This window comes from Phasianus colchicus, chromosome 3 (assembly GCF_987193195.1).
Source record: "Phasianus colchicus chromosome 3, bPhaCol1.hap1.1, whole genome shotgun sequence".
NCBI classification, from domain to species: domain Eukaryota; kingdom Metazoa; phylum Chordata; class Aves; order Galliformes; family Phasianidae; genus Phasianus; species Phasianus colchicus.
The window spans coordinates 85,866,921-85,891,866 of record NC_143438.1 but is presented as its reverse complement, the minus strand read 5'-3'; the positions used below and the strand labels follow the sequence as shown (position 1 = coordinate 85,891,866).

Genomic DNA, 24,946 nt, shown 5'->3' with positions numbered 1-24,946 from the left:
GAGATTTTATAAGCAGTCTCTGCTATGCTGCCATTTGAGAAGTACTTGAGTAATTTAGTGGCTATTTTTGCAGTTCTTTTTAGAGAGTAGACAAATGAGTTGCTCATATGATGTGACCTTTACAGCTCTAAAAGGCTGTGACTTTTCTCATGTTCACCAGGATGGGGAATGGCCACTGTGGGGCCTGATGCAGTGCTGTCAGCTGTGCTGAGAGGGAGGTCCAGCTGATGGATGTCTGTCAAACTTTGCATTAATTGTAAACATATTTTCTAAAGATTTTTTTTTTGCTGGTTTGTGATTAAATGCTTTTCTGAAAATGGGAAACTTCAAGGAAATTGCACTATTTCCTTTTATAGAAGATTATCTTGGTCTTATCTTGATCTTACTTTGGGAGTAGCTGGTAAATAACAGTGTACTAAACTGCAGGTGGTGGCTTTTGCAGTGATAAGTGCTTAGTGATATGTTTCTTTTATCTCGCATTTGGACCCTTTGAGTTTTTACATAATTCAGAATGAGTTTGAACATGCCCTTCTATATCTGGCTTTTACACAGAGGCTTAAACGTCTCCCCTATTGTTGTCATTTAGGCATGTTGAGAGAAGCAATTGGAAACTGGCTTCAAGCTTATGGTTGGTGGGGGGCAGAACACAGGCAGGGTGTGGAAAGGAAGAGGGCAGGGGGTGCTGAGTCGCTTCCCATGCACAAGGTAAATGAGTTGTGGGGTCTGCCCCTTTCTGGATGTGTAGGTTACAGGAGAACAGCCCTTGATATTTGGTTAGTTTTCTAAGGGGAAATTGCTGGGGCTTGATCTGTTGGTGAATGTTATGGCTGTTACTTTGAAATAGTTACATGGATATCACAGTTGGGACTGGAGCAGGCAGGAGCCATATGTCCTAGTACAGACAGCAGTAATGTCAGTCACATTAGTGCCAGGCTTAGAGTAATGTATTGGTTGCTGAGCAAAAGACTGGTTGCTTTGCTGTTGTGTTTTTTAGCTCCTTGAAGCCAGTGTATCATCCTGGGTATTTTCTGAGAAATAATTTAGTCATAATGAAACATGCACGTGACTATCAAGCACTCATTATTCCCATTTAGATGTATAACTTCAAAGATTTTGTATCTTGCATGGATTACTCTATATATGAAAGTAATTTCTTACAGTACATGAAGTGTTTTGTTTTCACAAATACAGAAATTGTGCATTTTCATGTGGCCTTCAGGCTTCTGTCATGGGGTTGTCTTGAGTGAGGAACTGGAGTTGTTTAAAATGTTTCAGTTTCAGTGTATGATTTTTGTGGGTGGGCTTTAGGCATAAACATTTTTGGGGTTAACTTCCTAAAAACAGAGTGCAATTCTAAACTCCTGTGGTGCACAGATGAACAGTTTGTTCCAATTGGAAAAAGCATTTCCTCTGGATAACGTCTAATTGAAGTGATGAATAATGTTTGCAGACGTGCATACGTGATTGTCACTGTCTTGAGCCTCTCATCTTTTCATTATTGTAAACTTAAATCAATTTTATTTTTCTTTTCCAACTGTAAAGGTTTGTGAAGCACAGAAAAAAAGCCACGTGAGGCTTAAGTGGGTTTATGGGATTGCAGCACTCTGTGCAAACGTGTGGCTTTAGGGCAATGCTGATTTCTAGCAGAGCTGAATTTATATGTACATGGAACACTTTTGTGATCAGTGTCAGTAGTAGCTTATACATCAGTCAAGAAAGGAGGATTTTTGTGTTGGTCAAACCGTGTTTTCATATTTGTTAGGGATAAGTACATCAGATGTTTTTAATGATGTTCTTTAGTATCTAATCTTACATAGAGATCTGTATCTATGTGCACACAAACATGTGTATGTTTGTACGTGTGTGTGTATGTGTATGGAGAGTTTAAAGGCGTGAGCTTATAAATAAGCAATTAGAGCCCTATCTAAATGCACATTTGGCAATTGTTGGTATGTCAAAAGTAGAAATCCAGCACTTGATACGCTGCATGGTTGTATAACTTCTGTTTTAAATTCAGTAGTCACTATAATAAAACTTAATCCAAAAATGAAATACCATTTATTGAGAAGAGATGAGGTCCTGGAGGGTTGAAGAGAGTCAAAAGCAGTGCCTGTGTGGAATGTAGGAAGATTAAACCTTGGCAGGACACATCTCAGGGATCATGCATAACAGTACAATAAAAAAAAAAAGTGATTTTTCCTTCAAAGAGGTGTATCTTTTTTTTTTTTAAAGAATGTTTACATTACTTTGAATGAAGATGACTGTTGTTTCCTACATGACCTGCCGTGGAGAAACAATCAAAGATATAGGAAACCGGTGCTGTGGGTACCTTTAGAGGAGCTTTTGTCATCTCAAAACAAGGAAAAGGGAAAAGTGCTCAGAGGATAAGAAAATGTTCTCCCGGGGAAGTTTTTTTTTTTAAAAAAAAAAAGAGAAGAAAAGAGAGCTTCTTGGGAGCTGCTATCATACAAGGAGAGAAAGAAGTACTTTCCAGGATTGGGAGTGGTATTGAGGAGCAGTTTAGGTTTGTAGGAACATAGGAAGGGTGCGTCTGAACACTTTTTTGTTCTCAGACAATCCTTGGATCTCATCAGACATCTTGCTTTATAATAGTATTAATGTATGTCGCTTTTATTGGAACATCATCTTTTGTGTTTTCTATGACAGCAGATAAAAACATCTAGTATTCTACAGGCTTCAAAATAAAATGAAATGATATTGTGAAAGCATGATTTCATGTTACTGAGGAAAGCAAGGCTGCATCTTCCTAGTCTAATGTATTTGAAAGGTAATAAAAATTGAGCACTGAGTGCAGCGAAGTGCTTTGGCAGCAGAATGCAGCTATAAGTTATTAGCACAACTCATTTGAGGGGAATGTAATATATTTAGAAATAAAATGACTGCACTTAAATTTTTTATATGTAATCGTGTAAACAAACATAAGTATGAAAAATAATAAATAATAGGTTTTTCATGTCTAGGATTGGATGTAGTTTTGGATTCTGTCTTTGGAAGGCTTTTTCTGCTTTGCTCTGATATATAATTGCAAGAGCTTGTGGATTTGTTTTAGCCAGAGAATTTTGGATTGTGACAAACTAGTTCACTTAAAGGTTGTATTTGCAAATATAAAACCAAAAACTTGAGCTGCAGTGTCATTCTGATTTAGGTCTCTGTCTCCTTCAGGCAGTGGATGTCATCTCTGTACATGGCTTTATTCAATGACTGCTCTCCAAGTAATGAACGTTCTCCTTCTTTTCCCCTCCACACTAGTGCTAAACTTAATTGAATATCAAAATCCAATTTGCAAGATTTTTCTTGCATATTTGTTCAGTTTTTTTCCCAATTTCTATCTTTAGGAAGCAAGTGATATCTTTCTTGCCTTTTTGTTTTCTACTGCGTGTCCAGCCTGCTTTGGTATTAAAACATCACCACAAGTTTTACTTCTGAATCTCGCCAACCTTAACACTTGTCCATTCACAAGCGTTGGTTGTAATTTCTTAACCTGATGTTCAAACTCCTAATAAACAAGTGAATCATATGATCTCTTTTGGTGGATGAAAATGGGAGAAAACTTCAGTGGAAATATACGGTAGCAACTGTCTGGCGTAGCACACAGACAGAAGCAAAAGCTTTTGCAAAAAGATTTTGCAGTGGAATCTAAGAAGAATCATTTGCTGTGCACTGACTTGAAAAGGAATGAAGAGTTCCTAATATTTTATTAAATATGAAATGTTTAATTCTTTCTGTGAAGATGCAAGTCAAGTAGAAGGCAGCAATGTATTGTGGAGCAAAATAAACAAATTTCTTATTCTGAAATTTTGGATCTGCTGTTCTGCTGCAAATGAATGTGGGGTAAATAGCTTCAGAAAACATTTTATGTCAATTCTGTTTCTGAACATTCTGATTTTAGCTACTGCAGAATTGTTTGTTGGTGAAGGATATGATGGTTTTCAACTGCGTGTTAAAGAGCAGAAATACTACATTTCTTTTTGTTTCAGACTTCTGTGATTGTGTATTTGTATTTTAGACATGAAGAAAAACTTTTTCTCTCAGAGAGTGGCCATGAATGGGAATGGCCTGCCTAGGGAGGTGGTGGAGTTGCCATCCCTGGCAGTGTTCAAGAGGCATCTGGATGAGGAGCTATGAGATATGGCTTAGTGCTTGTGGTAGCAATGATAATGGGAGGACGGTTGGACTAGATGATTTCGCAGGTCATTTCCAACCTTGTGATTCTGTGATTGTAATACTTGGTTTGGTTAAAAGTGAACTGCTCTACAATAGAGCTGAGAGACTTTGATAAGTGTCTCTCTGTGTGGGTTCATAATGTAAATGCATGTACACAGAAGCTTTCAGTGTTGTAAATTTACCCCCGAGCCTCACGGAGGATCAAGTTGTGCATTGGTCTGCCTGTCTTCAGATAGCATACCCACAGGAGCATTAAACTTTATGCTGTTTCCTCCAGCAAATAATATTGGCTGCCCAAGCATCTCTGCAATGTGAGATTTGTGGTCTGCTCCAGCAAACAGACTAGCTATGCTGCTGTCCTGACAAAAATTCTAAGCACAAGTTATCCAATCTTTGGTGACTTCAATGTGTGGTAAACACTGCAACTTTGCTAAAGATTGAGATGACTGATCTAGCATTACTTCCGTGAAATTGACTATGGCCTACATGGGGGAAAAAAAAAATAATAATACACAGAAATGTTTAAATTATTTCTTATATGTTCCCAATGTATAGCAGCAACTGTGCAAAACGTGTTCTGAATGCAGAATGTCCAAAGCTCACATGTAAGTGAAATTAAATTAACTGGAACACTGCACGTGATACTGGTACTTGTAAAGATCTTTGTTCTACAAGCCTAGACCACTGCTTACTTGGTTTTTATTTCTTGCTTCATTATAATGGTTCTTTCTGATGTGAACTCAGTTTCTTACATCAGATTGCAAGAGGGGTAGAGAGAAGCTCAGTTGCTTACAAAGATGAAAGTACCAAGAAATAATCCTAGACTCATCCTTGATTTATAGTGACTTTATTCTCTGGATTTTGAAACTATAGAGTCCTGGTGGTGTATATTTGAATACTTCTGATGTAAATATTCCTTTCTGGTAGCTTTATGTTATGTAAAATCAGATCTTAAGTCTTTTTATTTGGTACTCTTCATCTTTTATATTTAAAAAATTACTTTGTGCAGAAGGAAGAGTTAGTGTGACAGCTTGTGTGAACTTGCAGTACTTGTGAAAGTGATTTCCATGAGTTATTTGTAACCAAGGAAAATGATTTTTCAGGGATTTCTTACACATTCCTCTTTTTTTTTTTTTGTTACATCTACATACTTTTTACATACTTAAACATGAGAATATATTTTGTCTCCAGGTTGAAGAAGACTAGCATGACTAGCCCATAGAAATAAACCAGCAGCTTAGTTATAGTAGAACCTAAGGGTTATAGTGGTAGATTCTATTTATTACTGTTGGTCATTTTTGTGTAAAATATATTACATCTTAAACACTTTGTCCCATTACAAAACTGGTATTCTTTTCTCAGCTCTGTCAGTGCTGCTCTGTTCTGCCTTCAGACCATTTTCAGATCAGTTCTTTAATTCAACTTGAAGGGGCTGAATGACCTGAGACCTTCCTGCAGGCTGAATGTATTGTAACAGTTTTATCCAACTTGTGAAACTATATTTTTGTGTTCTTCAATGCTGTAGGGTGTTCTGATCAATGAATCAGATATTAAAATTTCTTTTATTGTCATTCTAGGCATTGGATCAAGATAGAACTGCACTGCAGAAAGTAAAGAAATCTGTGAAAGCAATATATAATTCGGGGCAAGGTAAAGCATTGTTTCCATTTTTACATGATTGTGTAATGTTTGACTTTGAAAAGCATCTTGCAGTTTGTTCTTTTGAAGTATACAGCATAAGAGATGCTTATCTGCTTACCACTGTTGGGGTTAAATGTGTAAAAACTTCCTTTCATTGCAGATTTTATATCAAATTACTGTGTTCTTTGATTCTTTCACCTGCACAATCTTTTCTAAAGGCTTCTAGGAGAATTATCCTGCTGCTATGAAATTTCAAGCAGCTACATTGGACTAGAGCAGATTTAGGGTAGCGTCCTAAGATGGTATCCTAGACTGAATTTATGGAGTGCACTTCCAGGTGAAATCAGGAGGATAGCTTGCTAAAACATTTTAGTAAAAACAAAATCTACGTTTACTCTAGTAATACATGTAATAAAAATTGCCTATCTTCATTGTTAGCTAAAACAGTGGAGGTTTATTTTCCTCATTTGCAGATTCTGTTGTATTGAGGCTATAGTAACAACTTTGATGGGAAGATAGGCAGCTGAAGGATGTACTGATTATTTTAAGTTCACTAACAACTGTTAATCAAGTGTAAACCAAAATACTGATTATTTTTAAAGTATATGAGGCTTTTATCTCTTTTCCTTTGAAGGTCTAAATTGCCAAAAGTGTGCTAGCAGAGTTGTAGAGCTTCGGATAACCAATTACACAGTTGTAAATACAGGGTTCTAGAAAATTCCTGTTCCCCAGCAGAAGTAATCAGTTTAGCAAAGATTTTCCTTGTGCAAAGCCACTTCTTAGTGACCTTAGTTTAAAAACAAGACTGTTTGTGTTGCTTTGGTAGAGTGCTTGCTGCTTCATTACCTCCAGCTTAGGGATGTGGGGGGCTTACAGTGAACTGTAGATTCTTAATTTGTCTGCCAGTCACTAACATTGTTGCTCTACACTTACCCATAACTTCACTTAATGATCTTTTTTCTCCAGTGAATCACTGAATGGCCAGGGTTGGAAGGGACCTCAAGGATTGTGAATCTCCAACCCCCCATGCCATAGGCAGGGCCACCAGCCTCCACATTTAATATTAGACCAGGCTGCCCAGGGCCCCATCCAATCTGGCCTTGGATGCCCCCAGGGTCGGAGCATCCACAACCTCTCTGGGCAGCCTGTTCCAGCACCTCACCACTCTCTCTGTGAAGAACTTCTCCCTGGCATCCAATCTAAATCTTCCCTCCCTCATCTTAAAACCATTTCCCCTTGTCCTGCAGTTATTTACCCTTTCAAAGAGTTGATTTCCCCTCCTGTTTATCGGTCCCTTTAGGTATTGAAAGGCTGCAATGAGGTCACCTCGCAGCCTTCTTTTCTCCAGGCTCCCTCAGCCTGTCTTCATAGGGGAGGTGCTCCAGTCCCCCGATCATCTTTGTGGCTCTCCTCTGGACTCTCTCCAACAGCTCTCTGTCTTTCTTGTGTTGGGGACTCCAGACCTGGACACAGTACTGCAGATGAGGCCTCACAAGAGCAGAACAGAGGGGGACAATCACTTCCCTGTCCCTGCTGGCCACCCCTCTTCTGATGGAGCCCAGGATACCATTTGCTTTCCAGGCTGCAGGAACACACTGCTGGCTCATGTTAAGTTTTTTATCCATCAGGAACCCCAGGTCCTTCTCTGCAGGGCTGCTCTCAAGGGCCGCTCCTTCCAGTCTGTATGGATGCCTGGGATTCTTCCGGCCCAAGTGCAAAACCTTGCACTTTGCAGTGTTTAACTTCATCAGGTTCACCCGGGCCCACCTTTCTAGCCTGTCAAGATCCCTCTGAATGGCATCCCTTCCTTGCACCATGTCAACTGCACCACTCAGCTTGGTGTCATCAGCAAACTTGCTGAGGGTGCACTCGATTCCATCATCAATGTCATTGATAAAGATGTTAAAGAGCACCGGTCCCAAGACAGACCCCTGGGGGATGTCACTTGTTATTGGCCTCCACCTGGACACAGAGCCATTAATCACCACCCTCTGTCTGCGGCCTTTCAACCAATTTCTTATCCAACGACTGGTCTAAACAACAACTGTAGTGTTTGTTTAAAACACAGATTCACTTTTATGCTTATAAAAGTACTCAGATATCATAGCAGCTCTTTCTATTTGATATTGTCTACTTACTGAATTTCAAAGCTGCTTGAAGATCATAGAACAGATTTTTTTTTTCATGTTTTGAAATGGGTGAAATCTGAAGAATCATTATGTATCATTTGATTTGAGTTTTGTAATAAAATTTTAGTTTGAATCCTTAGAAGTAGCTCATTCTGTATTATGAACTTGTCATATTGTGTAAAAATCATAGGAAGTTGGTCAATAGCTTTAGTTGGCTGTTGTGATACTTAAAAGGGTCCACAGATAACTTAGCAGCTGATTTTTTTAAAAAGTGGGTTTCAAAACCGATAGTATGAGTTCTTTTGATAAAGAATGCTCCATACCTAATACTCTAGCTCCCTCTTCAGCAAGATTTTGTAACAGCCCACACTGTTCTTTGCAAAGGTATGCAGGCAGCAATTTGTACAGTAATTGATATCCTAGGATTAGTAGGAACAAAACTGAAAGCCTCTAAATTTTTGGAAAAAAAATGAATTTGGAATTCTGTTTTATAAACCGTTTGCTAGGTGAGACCATGTCTACTTATGGAGTAGGAATACTTTTCATTGCTCCCCTGCTTCCTAATCTCCTTTGAGAACCAGAGTAATGAATGCTTATTCAGGAATAATACAATTTTTTTTTCTTTTGAGATCAGTAAAATGATTCATATTCTATTGAAAGTCAGGGAGAGAATTTTAGGGGGTTTTAGTGTTTTTTTGTTTGTTTGTTTAGGATAGTTTTATATTAGTGTTTATATGTTAGTATCACTTAGTGCTATTCATGTAGTACATCTCATACAAAGCTCTTCAGAAAACCTTACACCCCAGCCCTCTGGTGTGTTTACTCTGTGCTATATACCTCAAGGAATTCTCTTCTCTTACTGAGAGAATTTAACTGTCACCCTCCTGCATCTGTCAGATTTAAATTTGGAACTGTTGCAGTGGAAATGAAAGCATACCAGCACAGAAATGTGGAAATCCCATAGAAAAGTCCCATCCTATTTTTTCCTAAAAGAAACTACTGGTATGGAAAGTACTTTTATGATCCCTAGACACCCAAATGGATATATTTTTCATACCACCTATTTCTTATATAGCTTGCTCTTTATTTCTGTCATGATGCATTGAATCTGTAGATAGGATCTTGTCTTACATCACTGAATTCAATGGAGAATCTGTTTTGACTAATTTTCCCATAGTATTTTGATCTGAATTCTAACAGCAGTAGGTTGCACAATTGATTTTGTTATAAATTTTCAATTATACGTTTTCAATAGTTGTTCTATTTGTCTGCTGGTATAACTTCCAAATTAGAAAAATATATTTCTGTTGTTTTAAGTCATGAAATCCATACACGACCAGAAGTACTGGAATGGGACCAGCAGTGCACCTGGTCTGCTACAGTTATAAATAGAAGAGACTCGAAGGGAAAGAACAGTGCAAAGATGAAATAGTTTTTATTATTTTTTTCATCTTGCAGTTATATCAAGGTCTAGAATTGCCAAAGCCAGCAATGGTAGTGTGGTGTTCAGTACTTAAACTTTTTAGATGATTTTTTTCTAAGGAAAATACATTAATGTAAATGTTTAGCATGCAAAGTCCAATATCAATCTAGTTAAATGCACGCTTGCTCCTTTTCAGAGTTGTCTCATGCATCCTTTTCAGATCTCTAATTCTCTGAGAAGAGAATTGGTCCTGAGCATGTCTCATTTGGCTATTTTGGTGTCAGACTGGGGACTCTCCACGTTCAGACACAGTATCTCATGTCTGAACTCAACAGTCCTAGTCTGCTTTTAATTCCTTATTACAGAAACTGTCACATGCATTCAGTCATCCTCATTGTCTTTTTCCAAAATGGCAGCATAGCCTTTCCTTTTTACAGAGAGACTACAGGGACACAAACTACACGCTATATGTTCAGGATGTAAGCACACGATGATGTTTTATGCTGCTCCATTGCATCATCTTATCATTTCTAATGTTCACCTTTGTTTTGCTTGGTTACCGAATATTGAGGTAATATAACACCAGGACGTGCTTTTCTTTATAACATACTTGTGTGCTGTGTTGCCTCATACACAGCTCCATCTGTTGTTCAACACACAAAAATGTGGAGTTTTAGGACGTCCTCATCTGATTTACTGAGCATTCATGTTAAGATGAGCTGAACTGTAACTCTTTCTCTACTGGGCGTAAAGGAAAGGGTATACCTCAAACTCCAATATGGGTATTTTTGTTGTAGATATCTCTGATTTGGAGTCTGCTTTTGTTTCTGCTGCCCTAAATAAGCTTAGCAGTGCTGTATGTTGAAAGAACAGTTTTTTTTTTTTTCCTAGCTCATTAAATGCTGTTAAGCAATGTCAGCCTCATCATGAAGTGCTTTATTGGTGAACTCCTTTTAAGAAAAATAACTGCATTGCTTCCTTTCCTCCTATCTCCATCTATATGAGTAGTTGGTCCTATATGCGAGGTTCATCCCTGTTACCCAGTTTGTTTTGTTCCTGTTGGGGTTTTGGTGAAGGATGCACCTTTTCAGATTCAGCACAGTTTGATTTCCAATTTTTCCCCTCCTGTTGATTTTGTGGAAGAAAAATAGTTTTTGAAGCAGAACTCCACGGCGTGAAACCTGTTTCTTGTTTAGCATTTTGTGTTTATCCATGTTATCCATCAATTCTCTTCTGCCCTGTAATTCTTACAACTCTGCCTGAGGGGGGATAAGTCAGCATTGCTGCTCTGGCGATGTGTTCTTGAATTCCCAGTCTCTCTCAGGAGTTCTTGTTAAAAACAGTGTCTTGTTTTCCATACTGTACTGACGCTGTCATAAATGAGACTTGACAATTTATAGTTTACTTTGCTGTTACTTGTTGCTCTTTTTTTCAGCTCTTATGAATTTGGTTCTTAGCATCTCTACATGTTCTGAAGCAATGTTGACAGAAATTCCTTACATGAGAACTTCTTTAGACGTGTTAGTGATGAACACAGATGTGAAGGTCATTTACTTTTCTGGTTTAGCTTGTCTTCTCCAATAATGCCAGATCTAGGGAACCCATGACTCACTAAGATGCGCGTTGTTCTCAGTGATTTTGAAAGAGACTTTTATGACTTTCATCTCCAACAATCTTATTCCAGAATCAAAGAAAAGCATGTGATGGTCCAAGGTTTTATTTTCTTTTTCTTTCTTTTCAGCTTTTTTGAGGGATGGAATGAGAAAGCATGCTTTATTTCAAATGTTGTCTTTTGCCATTCTCTTTAACCTTGCCAGCTTTCTCAACTTTCTTATTCTTCTGTGTCTTTTTCATGTGTGTATTTTTCCATTCATAAATGCAGCTTGGCTCTGACCTTCATTTTTTCTTTTATTTTTTTCCCCTTGGCTGCTCAGAGAACAAATCACTTCTATAAGTACAACTTAAGAACAGTGTCAGGTTAACCAAGATTGTGAACTGTGATTCTTCTTTGTCAGACTTAATCAGATATGCCGACGTAGTTGTCAGTAAATCAATGTCAGCAAGGAGTTGCTGTGTTTGTGTGTTTTCCTTCTGTAAACTATTTAACTCCTTTTTTGTTCTTCAGTTTTTGCAGGTTTATAGGTCAAAATAAAACTGTTTAAGATGAGGGGAAGTGAAGGCTTTAACTGTCAGGTCCCACTGGGGAGGGGGTAGTCATGGAGTCTGTCCTGCTGTGATGGGAGCAGAGCCTGATGTTTGTTTTCCTGGTACCTCTCTGGGAGATGCTGAAGAAGGAGGATATCTGGGGAAGCTGATATATCTTCACTACGATGCTGAGCTTTCCTCACGATGATAAGAAGATATGAACCAGTTTTAGTAGGAAAATAAATGTATGCTGCTGTCAGTGTTAGTGTCTCTCCAAGGTTATTGAAGTCCTCCCTACAGTACTTTTATCTAAGGAAGTGAGCATCAAGTTGTGCACGTTACACCTTCCTTTATCCAAAGGAAATTCTGTTAGGACACTGGGAACTCACTTCTGCATTTGTGTGAGGTGCCTATGGGGAGCTCAAGACATGCTTCTTGTTGAAAGAATGTTGGATTTTCCTACGTTCCATTTTAGAATAGGTCTCAATGAAGATTTCATTTTCCATCTGTATCTTTAAGGTCACGTACAGAGCTACAATGCCTCTTCATAAAATGAAAATATTTCTTTTACAAGACTTGTGTTGATACTTATGTAAAAATTGAAAATACTTCATTGTTACACAGAATTGAATGTTTTTTATGTGAGTTCGCTGATTACAAAGCAAAAGGAATGCATCTGTCATAAGTTTCATGCCTAGCTTTAGTGATTTGCAATATGGGATTCCAGAGGACTTAATCATAGAATCTGTAGAGTTGGAAGGGACCTTTAAGGGTCATCTAGTTCAGCTTCCCTGCAATGAACAGGGACAGCTAGATCAGGTTGCTCAGGGTAACTTCCTATGGATTGTTCCAGGACAACAGTCTACTTCCTTTTTCTGAATGGGAATATCTTTTCCCTTTCTACAGATAAAGAAAATAGTCTTGAGCTTGTTCTTCTTTACTCTTTCAGTAATTATTCTTGGATGTCTCTTATGCTCTATGAAACAATGTGGTGCTTAAAATCGAACTGCTAGGAAATATACTGGAGTTAGAAGTGCTGCACTGTGACCAGAACAGAGACTTCATAATCTATCAGGTTTCTTTGTTCTGTTATCCTTCCCCTTCCCTGAGAACAGTAGGGTACACTTCAGCTTTATTAGCTCAGAACTATGTAAGCCAAAGCTCCTTCTTAGCTCAAGTCTTCCATATACGTTTATGCAGCAGCTTTTGCATCAAAACAAAATGTGTATTTTGTTATTATATAGCAGCTTCCTTGGTTTTAATGCTAAGCTATTTGATTACAACCAGATGCTTTTGAAACAGTTTTATTCTTATTAAAAACATACTGTTCAAGCTACAATTCCATATTGATATATGATTTAAGTATTTGGTCTCTTGAAAACCTCAGTGTTAATGACTGGTGCTAGAATGTTACTTTGTCATCTGTGGGGATTGTTAACTTGACAGTTCCATTGTTTGGTAGTATTGTCTTGTTTGTTGTTTTTAATTCCAGTAGGAGATTGACTTTTCTTTTTCCACTAGTCCCTTAGTGGTCTATTTCGGGTATCTGTAAAACCTCTGAAGTGTTCTTTATCTCTTAACCAGCTCTTAGTTAATGTTAATGTAGATCCATGTATTGTGGAACATTATCCACAAGCCTGATTTTGAAGCTTATGCTCTTAATTTTGTTGTTCTTGTTTTCAGTTTGAATTAAAGGTAAAAAAACAAATGCTCTCTGGCATTACAGCGACTAAAAAGAAAATACAGTTTTGCAGGACTACTGGGGGAAAACACCATACCTATTGGCAACTGACTTCTACATAACACATTTTTATATGTTTTTATGTAGTTTATGTATAGTTTTTATAAATATATGTATTTTCTTTCACTGAAAGAATGTGCAGTTTTTGGAATAGCTCTATGCTTTTGTGTCTGTGACTTAGTGAACAAAACGTAAACTGGGAATCTTGTTGAAGTTAAGTGTTTATCTAACTAATACCAACATTTTCCATAGAGAGATGGATGTGATAAAATCAGCCTGAAATAGCTGAAGTGGTAGATTGTCATCTTACAGACACTGAAATGCAAGTTAAAAAAAAAAAAAAAAAAGCAGAGTTGCCAAAAAGGAAGGTAAAAGAAGCAGCTAAAGCATTTCCAGCACAATGATCTGTAATTCAGAGTTTCCTTCATCCTTGAGTTAAGAATTTTGCTTGTTTGTATTGGCTTCAATTTCATCTTCTTGGTTCTGTCCTCTCTCACTGTCCAATTGGCTGTGTATTAACACGAGCATTTGGCTGTATGCTAACAGACATTCCATTCTGTGGGGGTAACTCAGTTTTACAAACAGGTGAAAAGGGAATATTTTCCTGTAAGACAAATTTCTTCTTGGAAACTTGCAGTCGGATTCATATCAATTTTGCTTAGTTGTATCTGATGCCACTGACTTCTTGTTCTGTTGAAGTACCCCTATTACAAGCAGTAATGCTTACATCAAAGTATGTACAACTATAAATTCCTGTGTCACCTACACAGCACAAATTGTTGTTTGATCTTTATTACTGTTTACAGAGCTTTTTAATGCAATTACTCCCAAGCAATTCAAGTGACTGATTTGTTTGTCTATTTGTTAAATAATTTTTAACATTAAAATTATTTTAATTAGCTTTTAGTAAATGCATTACACTGTGGCTTTTCTTTAAGTAATACTGTCTGTTTTGTTAATATTTCACACTACATTGCAGTAGCATAAAGTAATAGCCTGCAAGAAAGAAACTTCCTGATTCTTAATTTTTTTCTTTGCAGATCATGTTCAAAATGAAGAAAACTATGCACAAGTGCTGGACAAATTTGGAAGTAATTTTTTAAGTCGGGATAATCCAGATCTTGGCACAGCTTTCGTAAAATTTTCCACGCTTACTAAAGAGTTATCAACGCTGCTGAAAAACCTGGTGAGGAGTTTCAGTTTTTCTCAGTTTAATTTTTCGAAAATAAATCACAAAACCTTCTTGCATACTGTATTTCACATTTGTTATGACTGATGATAATTGTAAAGATGCATAATGTTTTTTCAGAAACTGACATAATGCTATCTCAGAAACTGTCTGTAAAAACAGTGTTATTCCAAACTTGCTGTGTTTCCTTTTTAATTTGCAGTTGAGAGGATAAAGATGAAAATGTTGAGATGGCAACTGAGGTCTAATTCTGAAGTGATTGAAGGTGTTCTACGGAACTTAATTCCAAGTCATTCCCTGACTTGAGATCTTTCCAGTTAAAAATTCAATGCCATTAGTTACATTTGTCTTCTCTTCAAAAGGAGAAGCTTTCACCTTTCAGAGAAAACCTAATGATTTGGGGATGTTAGTAGTCCATTTTCCTTGTGATTTGCAGGATATCTATTGCTTAACTACTAGGCTGTTTTAAAGCTTTTCCTTTTTTATTTTTCTATTCTTTATGAAAAGGAAGTTTTCTTTCTCATCTGAAGTTAGTCTCAAGCCTTTTACTTCCGATGAGAGCATCAAGCAGATCTTTGAACACTGAAACTAATGAAGTCCCATTTCTTATAAATACGTATTTCATGGGTTTAAATGCCATTACATTCAGAAAGGGGAAGAATCAGTTATAAAATTTTTATTAGCTTGGTTTTTCTCCAAGCATATTTGTGTGTAAGGTATTAAGCAATGTTACACACTTTATTTTAGCTGTAAAACTTCTGGGATCTTTCTTGGCATCATTGAAGGCATTCCTGTCAGGTTGCACAGGGATTTCAGCAACTTAAACTAGTGGAAGTTGTCTTCTAGGGAGTGATTGAAAATAGATCATCTTTAAAGTTCCTTTCCAGCTAAAATGATTCTGTGATTTCTTTGGTCAGATAGGATCAACAGTCCTGGCTGTATGTCCTACAAACTTCTTCAGCTTCTCTGGCCTTTGATTGACATAAGAATTTCTCAGGAATGCTAAACCACTGGTTTAGTAATAGTTTAGTAATCAACAGCATGTTTTATCACAAATCTGAAACACAGCACCCTAAGACCTACTGTGAATAAAACTATCCTACCATGGGCAGGTGCATATAAACTGGTGTCATTGTGACAAACAGGCAAATAGTTCGTTGTGGGTGATTTGATCTTATTTCTTTAGAATTCTGTATCTTTGCAAATAAACTCCCATGTTATTTTCTATTCTTCCATTATTTCTTGAACGAGATACCTTCAACTGCTGTAAAGTAGAATTACATGAAAGCCAATCCCTTCCTTAGTTCACGCAGCATTTGATGACTGCTTCTGCTTCAGATATCTGAGGACCCCCAGCACAAATGTTTGTGCTTATTTCTGCTTTGAGTCTTGTCTTCATCACCTGTAATATATTGGAATTGAAGTTAAGTCCAGTGAAAAAACAGCTGAGAGTGCCACTACATTTCAGTCATCCAAAACCAGCCTATATCAGAGCCACTGAAGTAGAGTGACCTGTTTTTCTTCCTTCTGAGATTATTGAAACATAGTCTGTTTGGAGTTGGGAGGGACCCACAGGGATCATCAAGTCCAATTACTGGCTCCATGCAGCTCCACTCAAGATTCAAACCCTATATCTGAGTCATTCAAACAAAACGCTCCTTGAGCTTTGTCAGCTTGGGGCCATAACAACTGCCTGGGGAGCCTGTTCCATGCCCACCATCCTCTGGTGCAGAACCTCTCCTAACACCCAACCTGATCTTCTCTGGTGCAGTCCATGCTATTCTCTCTGGTCCTGTTGTTGTCACCAGAGACCATAACCTCACAGTGAAGCTGTAGAATTAGGAAGGAGCTGAAAAGTATCTTTGGAAGAAGCAAACGGAGTGATGGAATAGGAAATGAATAAACTTTTGTTGTGGGTGCCATACTACAGCAATGTCAATAGACATCTCCTTTTTATCATCCTGATTTTTCAGTCTTTATAGACATGCCTGCATATGTTCAAATAGGAACACAGCAGCAGTTTTTTCTACCCTCATTGACACAGGAGAAAAATGAACATTTCTATACATGTGTAATCAACTTGGCAGGGGCTGAATAGCATGAAATTTAAACTACTAAGAGTTAAAATGGATGCCAAATTTCCACACCATGTGAGAAGAACAGATTTCTCTAGTAGTTAGGAGCAGTCACAGAGCTGATGACTCATTGCAACTGCTGCTCATAGGTGAGTCAACATATGCCTTGCACGCTGCCTGACTGTAGCATAGCAGGTACTTGCTTCACATTCAGGAACCTCTAAGAAACATTCATAAAAACCTGATTTATTTCCTCAATGATTATGCAGCGTTCAACTACGTGGTTAGAAGAGATTGAAGGTTGCCCTGATGTGTTTCCAGAACTTTCCTTACGTGCTATTATTAAAATTAAATGTTTATATTGCCTTATGTATCTAGAGGGTAATGGAATGCTTATCTATCTGATTCATATGAAAGTATATTAATTCTTCTCAGACTTGAATTTACCATTAATTTAGAAAATCTGAGATGGTTACAACTTCATTAGTGAAGTTATAAGACATATTGGTAATATGCTGTTAAAATATGAATGAATATTTTAAATGTTAACACTATCGTAATTTTTCTTTTTCAGCTCCAGGGCTTAAGCCACAATGTTATTTTCACCCTGGATTCTCTCTTAAAAGGAGACCTAAAAGGTGTTAAAGGGGTAAGTGTTGAAAATAGTATTAATGGAAATGATTTTCAACTTTCTTATGGCTTTTCCATTTGCCATGAGATATTTTCTTCTGTTGGCATCCGTTATTATCTATTTATATAAATTGTCTAAAGAAAAACCTCAAAATTCAAGTGATTTCAATTTCAGATGCTGCTGTAGAACTTCATTCTAAGTTCTTGTCTTAAAATGCACAGGAAGACAATATTTCACAAGATTCAAAAAAGGTTTTTTTTTTCCTAATAGCTATTTGAAAAATGTTAGTTAAAAAGAAATTATTTTGTTGCTACTTATGATGTTATCTTACCTGTAAAGTTTTAAAAAAATGCTTTAAGGACTTTTATTTGTTTGTTTCTGAAGGATCTCAAAAAGCCTTTTGACAAAGCCTGGAAGGATTATGAAACCAAATTGTAAGTGTGTTCGTATTCATAGAACCATAGAATCACTCAGGTTGGAAAAGACCTTAAAGATCATCTCTCACTCCATCTCTCTTTACCTCCCCTGTTCCTTCTGGCTCCCAACTATGTACTTTACCTGTGGATGTAAAACTAAATATGTGAAAGGCAGCTGTGCTGTTTTGTTGTTTTTTTCTTTATTTTGTATCATGATCTCTCTTTACTACTTGAAAATAAAACATTTTATCCTATGTGACATACTGAGTGCTCAGTACTTGTTTAGTGTAAGGAAGATGTTTAATGCTTAGTGAATTTTGTACAGTGAATTGTGGGAATTTCAGATGGCATTTGTGCAAACTTATAAACATGCATAAGCTGTATTGATTAATTTAAAAAAGAAAAAAGGAAAAATATCTCTGGATTTAAAAAGTATTTTCTTACTGTGATACCTTTTCAGACCTTAGGCTTATTCAGACCAAGAAGGAGTGACATATGACAATTAAAATTTCCGGAGAACACTTACTTCCCAAAATTTATTTGAAGTCAAATGTCAGATCAAGTTTATTGACAGACTTAGAAATGAAAAGTGTCTTGTTATACGTGCAAACTTCATGCCTTTCTTATCTGGGAGGGGAAAAGAAACCCAAAACCTTTCTTCTGCAATTTTTTTCGTGTATCAGTGAAAGAAACATGGAGTTCTCATTGTTTAATGATCAGAGTTCAGTATGCAAACAAATCCTTGTCTTTTTTTTTTTTTCCTTCCCTCTTACACAGAGCACCAGTCTAAAACACAAAATGCTTTCTCAGGTTCATAGAACTGTAAAATGGCTTGGATTGAAAAGGATCTTAAAGCTCCTCCACTTCCAGTCCCCTGCCATGATCAGGGTTGCCAACCACTAAGTCAGGCACTTGGGCCCTCGGTGACCTGACCATCCAACATGGGTTTGGATTGCCTCATCCCTGGAAGCATTCACTTTTCTGGGGAACCTGTTCTAGCACCTTACCACTCTCTGAGTGAAAACTTTTCTCTCAGCATCTAATCCTTCTTCTATTTTAAAACCATTCACTATTGACCTATCACTTTGTGCCCATGTTATAAATTCCTTTTAAGTATTGAAAGGCCACAATGAGGTATTTCTGGAGCTTTCTTCAAGCTAAACAAGTCCAACTCCTTCAGCTGTTCTTCACAGGAGAAGGGCTCCAGCTCTCTGATGTTCGTGGCCTTCCTCTGGACCTGCTCCAACAGCTCTGCATCTTTCTTATGCTGGGAGCTCACAAGGGCAGAATAGAGGGGGACAATCACCTCCCTCTCCCTGCTGGCCACCCCTTTTTTTGATGCAACCTAGGATATTGTTGGCCTTCCAAGCTGCAAGTGCTCACTGCTGGCTCATGTCCAGCTTTTCATCCACCGGTACCCTCGTGTCCTTCTTTGCAGGGCTGTTGTCAAGGTGTTCTCCCAGTCTGTACGCATCTGCAATTGCCTTGTCTGAAGTGCAACTCCTTGCACTTGACCTTGTTGAACTTAATCAGGATTTATATCTTGGAAAGGCTGCTTAGATAGGAAAAATACATTATTTAGGTTTTTCTACTCTGTTCTGAGAAATACAGAGCAATAGTAGAGAAACTGCTCTGAAATCTAAGTAAAGAAGTGATGCTATAATGCTACGATTATGAAGTTGCAGGATGACCTCTTAGTTCCTTATTTGTATTTCACTGTTTCATACTTACTTTCAGCATCGACATTCTCTTAAAATGTAATGACTGGAAGTCATAATATTTAGTACATGTGATAAACTTCATATGCAGCCTTCTTACTTTTCTTAAGATTCATGTTTCCTAAAGTAGGAATTGTTCGGTTGAGATATTTTGCCATTTTCCAGTCAAGTCAGTAGGTTCTGATATATATGATTTACATTGCAATATATGGAGATGACAGCTATGGAGAACATAAATAAAATTGAAAAAAACAGATTCCCTTTTCCTCCTACACAGCATACAAACTAGAAGAAAGAATTAAAGAATTGAAGGCAAGAAGGGCGACTTTGTTACTACCAGACACTTTTTTAAGGACGGGGAGGGGGATAGAAAGAAGATTTGATATCATAGAGGAACTCATCTTCTTAAATACTTCCTTTTTTTCTTAAAAAATAATAATAATAAAAAAAAATCACATGATAGAAAAAATTCTCTAAAATCTTTTCTAACTCATTTCAGTACAAAAATTGAAAAGGAAAAAAGAGAACATGCAAAACAGCATGGGATGATACGAACTGAAATTACAGGAGCTGAGATTGCAGAAGAAATGGAGAAGGAAAGGCGATTGTTTCAGCTGCAGATGTGTGAAGTAAGGCAGAAGTTTCATCCTTTAATTTTGACACCAGAACATACGAAGTGCTTTGTGGGTCTTAAATAGTGATAAAATGTACTTTATTGTTTGGAGAAAAGAGACAGGAAATTATTTCCGTATAACATAATACAGCAACGAAGGGATAATTTTGTAGTGACTGTGTAAAACTAGGCTTCCTTTTGTTTTATTCTTTTCCTTTAATATAGAAAGGTTTGAGGGTTGAGAATCCACCTTAGAGAGATTTCTTATTTTTCAGTAAGAGTTTTTAATATCTTCCTTCCCTCTTATTTTTTGAAGTTTCTAAATTCTGAATAAACTGACAAGTGATGGTGGTACATTAGTTTTGTAGAACTGATTTTTGTGTTAATAGTTATCCTTATTCCATTTTAATGGCAATTGCTTTAAATTGCATTGTAATTGGAATTACTGAAAATCTACAAATACTGTAGTAGCATTTAAGAGGGAGGTGCCTTCGTATAAATGTAAAAAATGAAACCTTTTCCTGAATTTGGGTGGTTTTGTATTTTTTAGGAATGTTCATAGAAACTGCTACCTAGTTTATACTGTGCTTAACTATGTCGGACTTCTGGTTTGTGAGTCAACACAAGTTAAACACAGTGATGATTGATTGATTCATTAATATGTATTAATTCATATAATATGATTGATTCATATATTGTATTGTTTGAAAATATTTGAATGCTGTAATGTATGATAATCAGCATTTTTTTCACTGTCTGTGCAGTATCTTATTAAGGTTAACGAAATCAAGACAAAAAAAGGTGTGGACCTTCTGCAGAATCTTATTAAATATTATCATGCCCAGTGCAAGTAAGTGTGGTACTTTTAAGCTTTATTTATAGTATTTCATTTACACGAGTGTTTTTTTCTCATTGCTTTGAATTTGTTCTGATCATACTGGGAGTATTTATCATAATTGTGATCTATCAGGTGACTTGTTACAAATCAAATTATTCTATGATTCTAAGGGACCTTTTTAAGGTTCCATGGTCCAGCTCCTCTGGACATCTACAGCTACATCAAGTTGCTCAGTCTCTCAGTACAGAGTATGAAAACAAGTTGTGGCAGGGAGAGAAGAGGGGAGCAATGAAGAGAGAGGCCGAGGAAAAAACCCTGCATGTTGCATACAAAGTTAAGTTCCTGAGACCTTGATGCAGACTAGAGACCCACCAACATCTGTTCACATTCTCTGTTGTGCACATCGCGTAGGGCCTAGGTAGAACCTCTGGAGGCTGACTGGTTTTACTTGAATGTGGCAGACATTTTTAGCCTTTCCTTTGATTTTACAGGATCTAAGAGAACATAAAGATTAAATGAGGTGGACACTGCCTACACAGCTTGCTTCCCCATGGGTTATGGCCCTCACCTCTCTCTTCAGTGTTGCCGTTTCAAAAGGAAATAATGCAGTGCATTACTACAGCATTGTTGTTGTTTTTTTTTTGCATTTGCATAACTTAGAGAGAGGCTTTAAATTTAAAGTCAGCTTATGATTTAATCATCAGATAGCAAGCCTTGAGTGTTAAAGCTATTTCTTTGTTACCCACTTGAACGGATAAGAAGGGGAGGGTTGGGTTGGATATCAGGAAAAGGTCATTCAGCAAAGAGTGGTGGGCATAAAACAGGCTTCCCAGAGCTGTCAGAGTTCAGGGAGAGTGTGGACATGAGGTCTGATTTTTGGGTGGTCCTATGTGGAGCCAGGAGTTGGAATCAATGACTCTTATGGGTCCCTTCCAACTTGGGATATTCTATGATTCTTGAGGCATAGGTCTAGAAGATAACTTTAGAATTAGTTTGTTGTTTATTCAATTAAATAGTCTCATGTAAATTTAAAAATCATTGTGAAAGCCAGTAATTTCATTGAAACTCCTTTAGGGGAAAGCATTAAGTTATGATCTTGTCATTAATTGTCAAGGCAAACATGAGAATTTCACTTGAGATTTTTTTAAATACAGGAAATAGACTTCAGCTAGGGAAGCATGTAGGCTAATAGAGATTTAAAATAAGCCAAAATATTTGTTATCTCTTGAAATTACAATGGAGTATCCCCATTTCAGGAGGGCACAGTAGTTAGAAAACTAGTGGGAAGGGTTTTCAAAACAAACAAACAAAAAAAAGCAACCTGGTCTAGAGGGAGGTGTCCCTGCCTATAAGATGGGAGTTGGAACCTGGTGATCTTAAAAGTCCCTCCCAATCCAAATCACTCCATAAAATTTTCAGAGACGAGTATCAAATTCCTCCATATATGTAATTGAAAGTAAGTACTTGAGGATAGAAGTCAGACTTCTGTTTATCTACAATAGCATGTGTGCCTTGTAATGAACTTCTAAGTAGTGATTTCAGCAGTGCTGTTAGTTTGAATGTGTGGTATCTATAGCATTTTACAAGGCTAATGGTCAAACTTTTACTAGTACTAACTGGCAAGACTTGCGTATATTCTGGGTGTTGTCACTTCATATACTAACGTATGAAATTCTTGTTTAGCTCATTATATTTTTATATGGTAAAGCTAAAGTCTGCAAAGTAAGTGAAATGTTTCTGGACTCAATCTGAAGTATATCAGTGTTAGAAGAAGTGTTGCAACTTTAACCATCTGATGATAGACTGATAGTAAAACTGTTTGAACTGAGTCAGATAGGTTTGTTTTGCTCTGAACATGAGAGCATAAGAGCTGTAAACGTTTTATTGTCTTCAGGGAGGGTAAAGCAAAGCCAGATTACTTTGTTATGAATTGTTTGTATTCCTGATGAATCACAGGTATTTTTTCATTGCAGTTTCTTCCAAGATGGCTTGAAAACAGCTGATAAACTTAAACAATATATTGAAAAGTTGGCTGCTGACTTGTATAATGTAAGTTTACTTGTAAATATTTTAATGTCTAAAAATGCAATTTTTTTGTTCATCTAGATATTGAATATAAATATCTTTTTAAATTAAAAGTGTATTCTTTGAAACTTTGTATGCAGTTAAAATGAGGAAACACATCTTGTCTCTATTTTACACCTTCTACTCTGTAGTTAAAGTTGTAAGGAAAAGCATCTGTCAATCTACTACTGATTTAATGGCACACTGAAATAAGCGTAGCTTAAAAGCGGAGGCTTTAAGTCCTTTTACTTTACTAGCCCTAATTTTGGCTGCCACTCGCACTTTTTTTTTTTGTAACAAACTGCTTGATAGCATCACAGTTTGAGTTAATTAACTTGCTTGTGGTGTTAATGGGAGGCATGTAATAATGTAGAATCAAACTTCATTTGTCACTCAAGTGCTTTCTTATTCTATAATCAGAATTACAGTAATTCTATTTGCTGTTCTAGTTGGTGGCTAGATTAAACAGTATTTTCGTTCCTTAAGTAATTGCCAAGCTTACTGGAGTTATTAAATTAATATTTCAGTGACTGACTTAGTTACATTAGGCATAATGAACCACTGAAGTCTAACAGAAAAGGGTATACAGAGTTGTGTATTCTTTCTAGCTTGCTTTTGAAGTAATAATTGTGTAGAAGGGTGAACACATTACGAGAAACTAGTTTATGAAAATAAACTGATGTGTTACAGAATAGTTAAGCTGGTCAGTCAGAACACTTATAATAATAGATTAGAATGCATAGCAACTTTAAATAGCATCTAGAGTATAATTGTTTTTTCTATAGATAAAGCAGACACAAGATGAAGAAAAGAAACAACTTACTGCTCTTCGTGATCTGATAAAATCTTCTCTGCAGCTTGACCAGAAAGAGGTAAATAATTTAGACATGCAATTTTCAGAGATAATGTTAACTATGAATTCTGAATTCAGAAAATAATTCATACTTCATGATAATTTGCAAAACTGATATTTAGGGTTTTGATCTGCATTTCAATAGACAATGTAAAAATACAAAAGTGCATGTTTATTTTAGGCATACTTTTTAGCTTACTTCAACAATTGTTATGGATCAAATAAATACTTAACGTAGCTAAGTGTCCTATCCTTGTCAGTGATCAAGAATAAGTGTCCAGAAGAAAATATAAATTGGTAATGCGTACTGGGTGGATTGCAAGCTGGACTTGAGCCAACCATGTGCCAAGAAAGCCAAGCAGATCCTGGGCTGCATCAAAAGTAGTGTGGTCAACAGGGTAAGGGAGGTGATCCTGGCCCTCTGCTCTGTGCTGGTGAGCCCTCATCTGGAGTACTGTGTCCAGATGTGGAGTCCTCAGTACAGGAGAGACATAGACCTGTTGGAGCACATCCAAAGGAGGGCCACAGAAATGATTCATGGAATGGAACGTCTGTCCTGTGAGAACAGGCTGAGGGAGCTGGGGCTGTTCAGCCTGGAGAAGAGGAGGCTCCAGGAAGACCTGATAATGGCCTTTTAGTATCTACAGGGAACTACAAGAAAGAAAGAACACACTCTTTAGCAGGGAGTGCTGTGATAGGAGAAGGGGAAATGGTTTCAAACTTAGAGGGGTGATTAAGGCTAGGTATATGGAAAAAAGCCTTTTACAGTGAGGGTGTTTAGGCACCGGAAGAGATGTGGTTGATGCATCATCTCTGACTTTCAAGGTGAAACTGAATCAGGCCCTGGGCAATCTGACATAGCAGTGGATGTTCCTGTTCGCTGCAGGGGGGTTGGACTAGATGGCCTTTAAGGGTCCCTTCCAACTCAATCAAAATCTGTGAAATTGAAGCTCTGGCTGTGTGTGACTTTTTGTGTAAGAAGGAAGTCTTGAACTTGTGATTCCCACCCAGATTATAAATTCTGCTACTGTTAATCTCTCTAGAGTTCTCATTACATAAATGAGACTTCCTACTCATAATCCCAAACTGATTTTCCATCATGGATTTCAGGAGAGATGGGTGCATGGCTGTTGAATCTACTGAAGTATTCAGGATTTTGATTTTAAACTCGTATGAAAAAACTGATACTTGTATCATACTTCATTGGGAAGAACCACTCATGCCCTAAGTGATTACCTTGTTCCCTGCTCTTTCAAGATCATAATGCAACACTCCTTTTTACTTT

General features: G+C 37.1%; 1 protein-coding gene across 7 annotated transcripts in view; it reads left to right on the top strand.

Annotated features, from left to right (window-relative positions):
• ASAP1 (ArfGAP with SH3 domain, ankyrin repeat and PH domain 1) overlaps positions 1 to 24,946 on the top strand; it is a 166,529-nt gene that overhangs the window by 94,045 nt on the left and 47,538 nt on the right. For all 7 annotated transcript variants that reach the window (XM_090137988.1, XM_031591225.2, XM_090137991.1 and 4 more), the window contains 8 exons: positions 5,763 to 5,835; positions 14,305 to 14,450; positions 17,103 to 17,177; positions 17,544 to 17,593; positions 19,793 to 19,922; positions 20,671 to 20,756; positions 22,718 to 22,793; positions 23,594 to 23,680. In XM_090137988.1, coding sequence (XP_089994114.1) covers positions 5,763 to 5,835; positions 14,305 to 14,450; positions 17,103 to 17,177; positions 17,544 to 17,593; positions 19,793 to 19,922; positions 20,671 to 20,756; positions 22,718 to 22,793; positions 23,594 to 23,680 — 723 coding nt within the window. The remainder of the gene's footprint in view (positions 1 to 5,762; positions 5,836 to 14,304; positions 14,451 to 17,102; positions 17,178 to 17,543; positions 17,594 to 19,792; positions 19,923 to 20,670; positions 20,757 to 22,717; positions 22,794 to 23,593; positions 23,681 to 24,946) is intronic.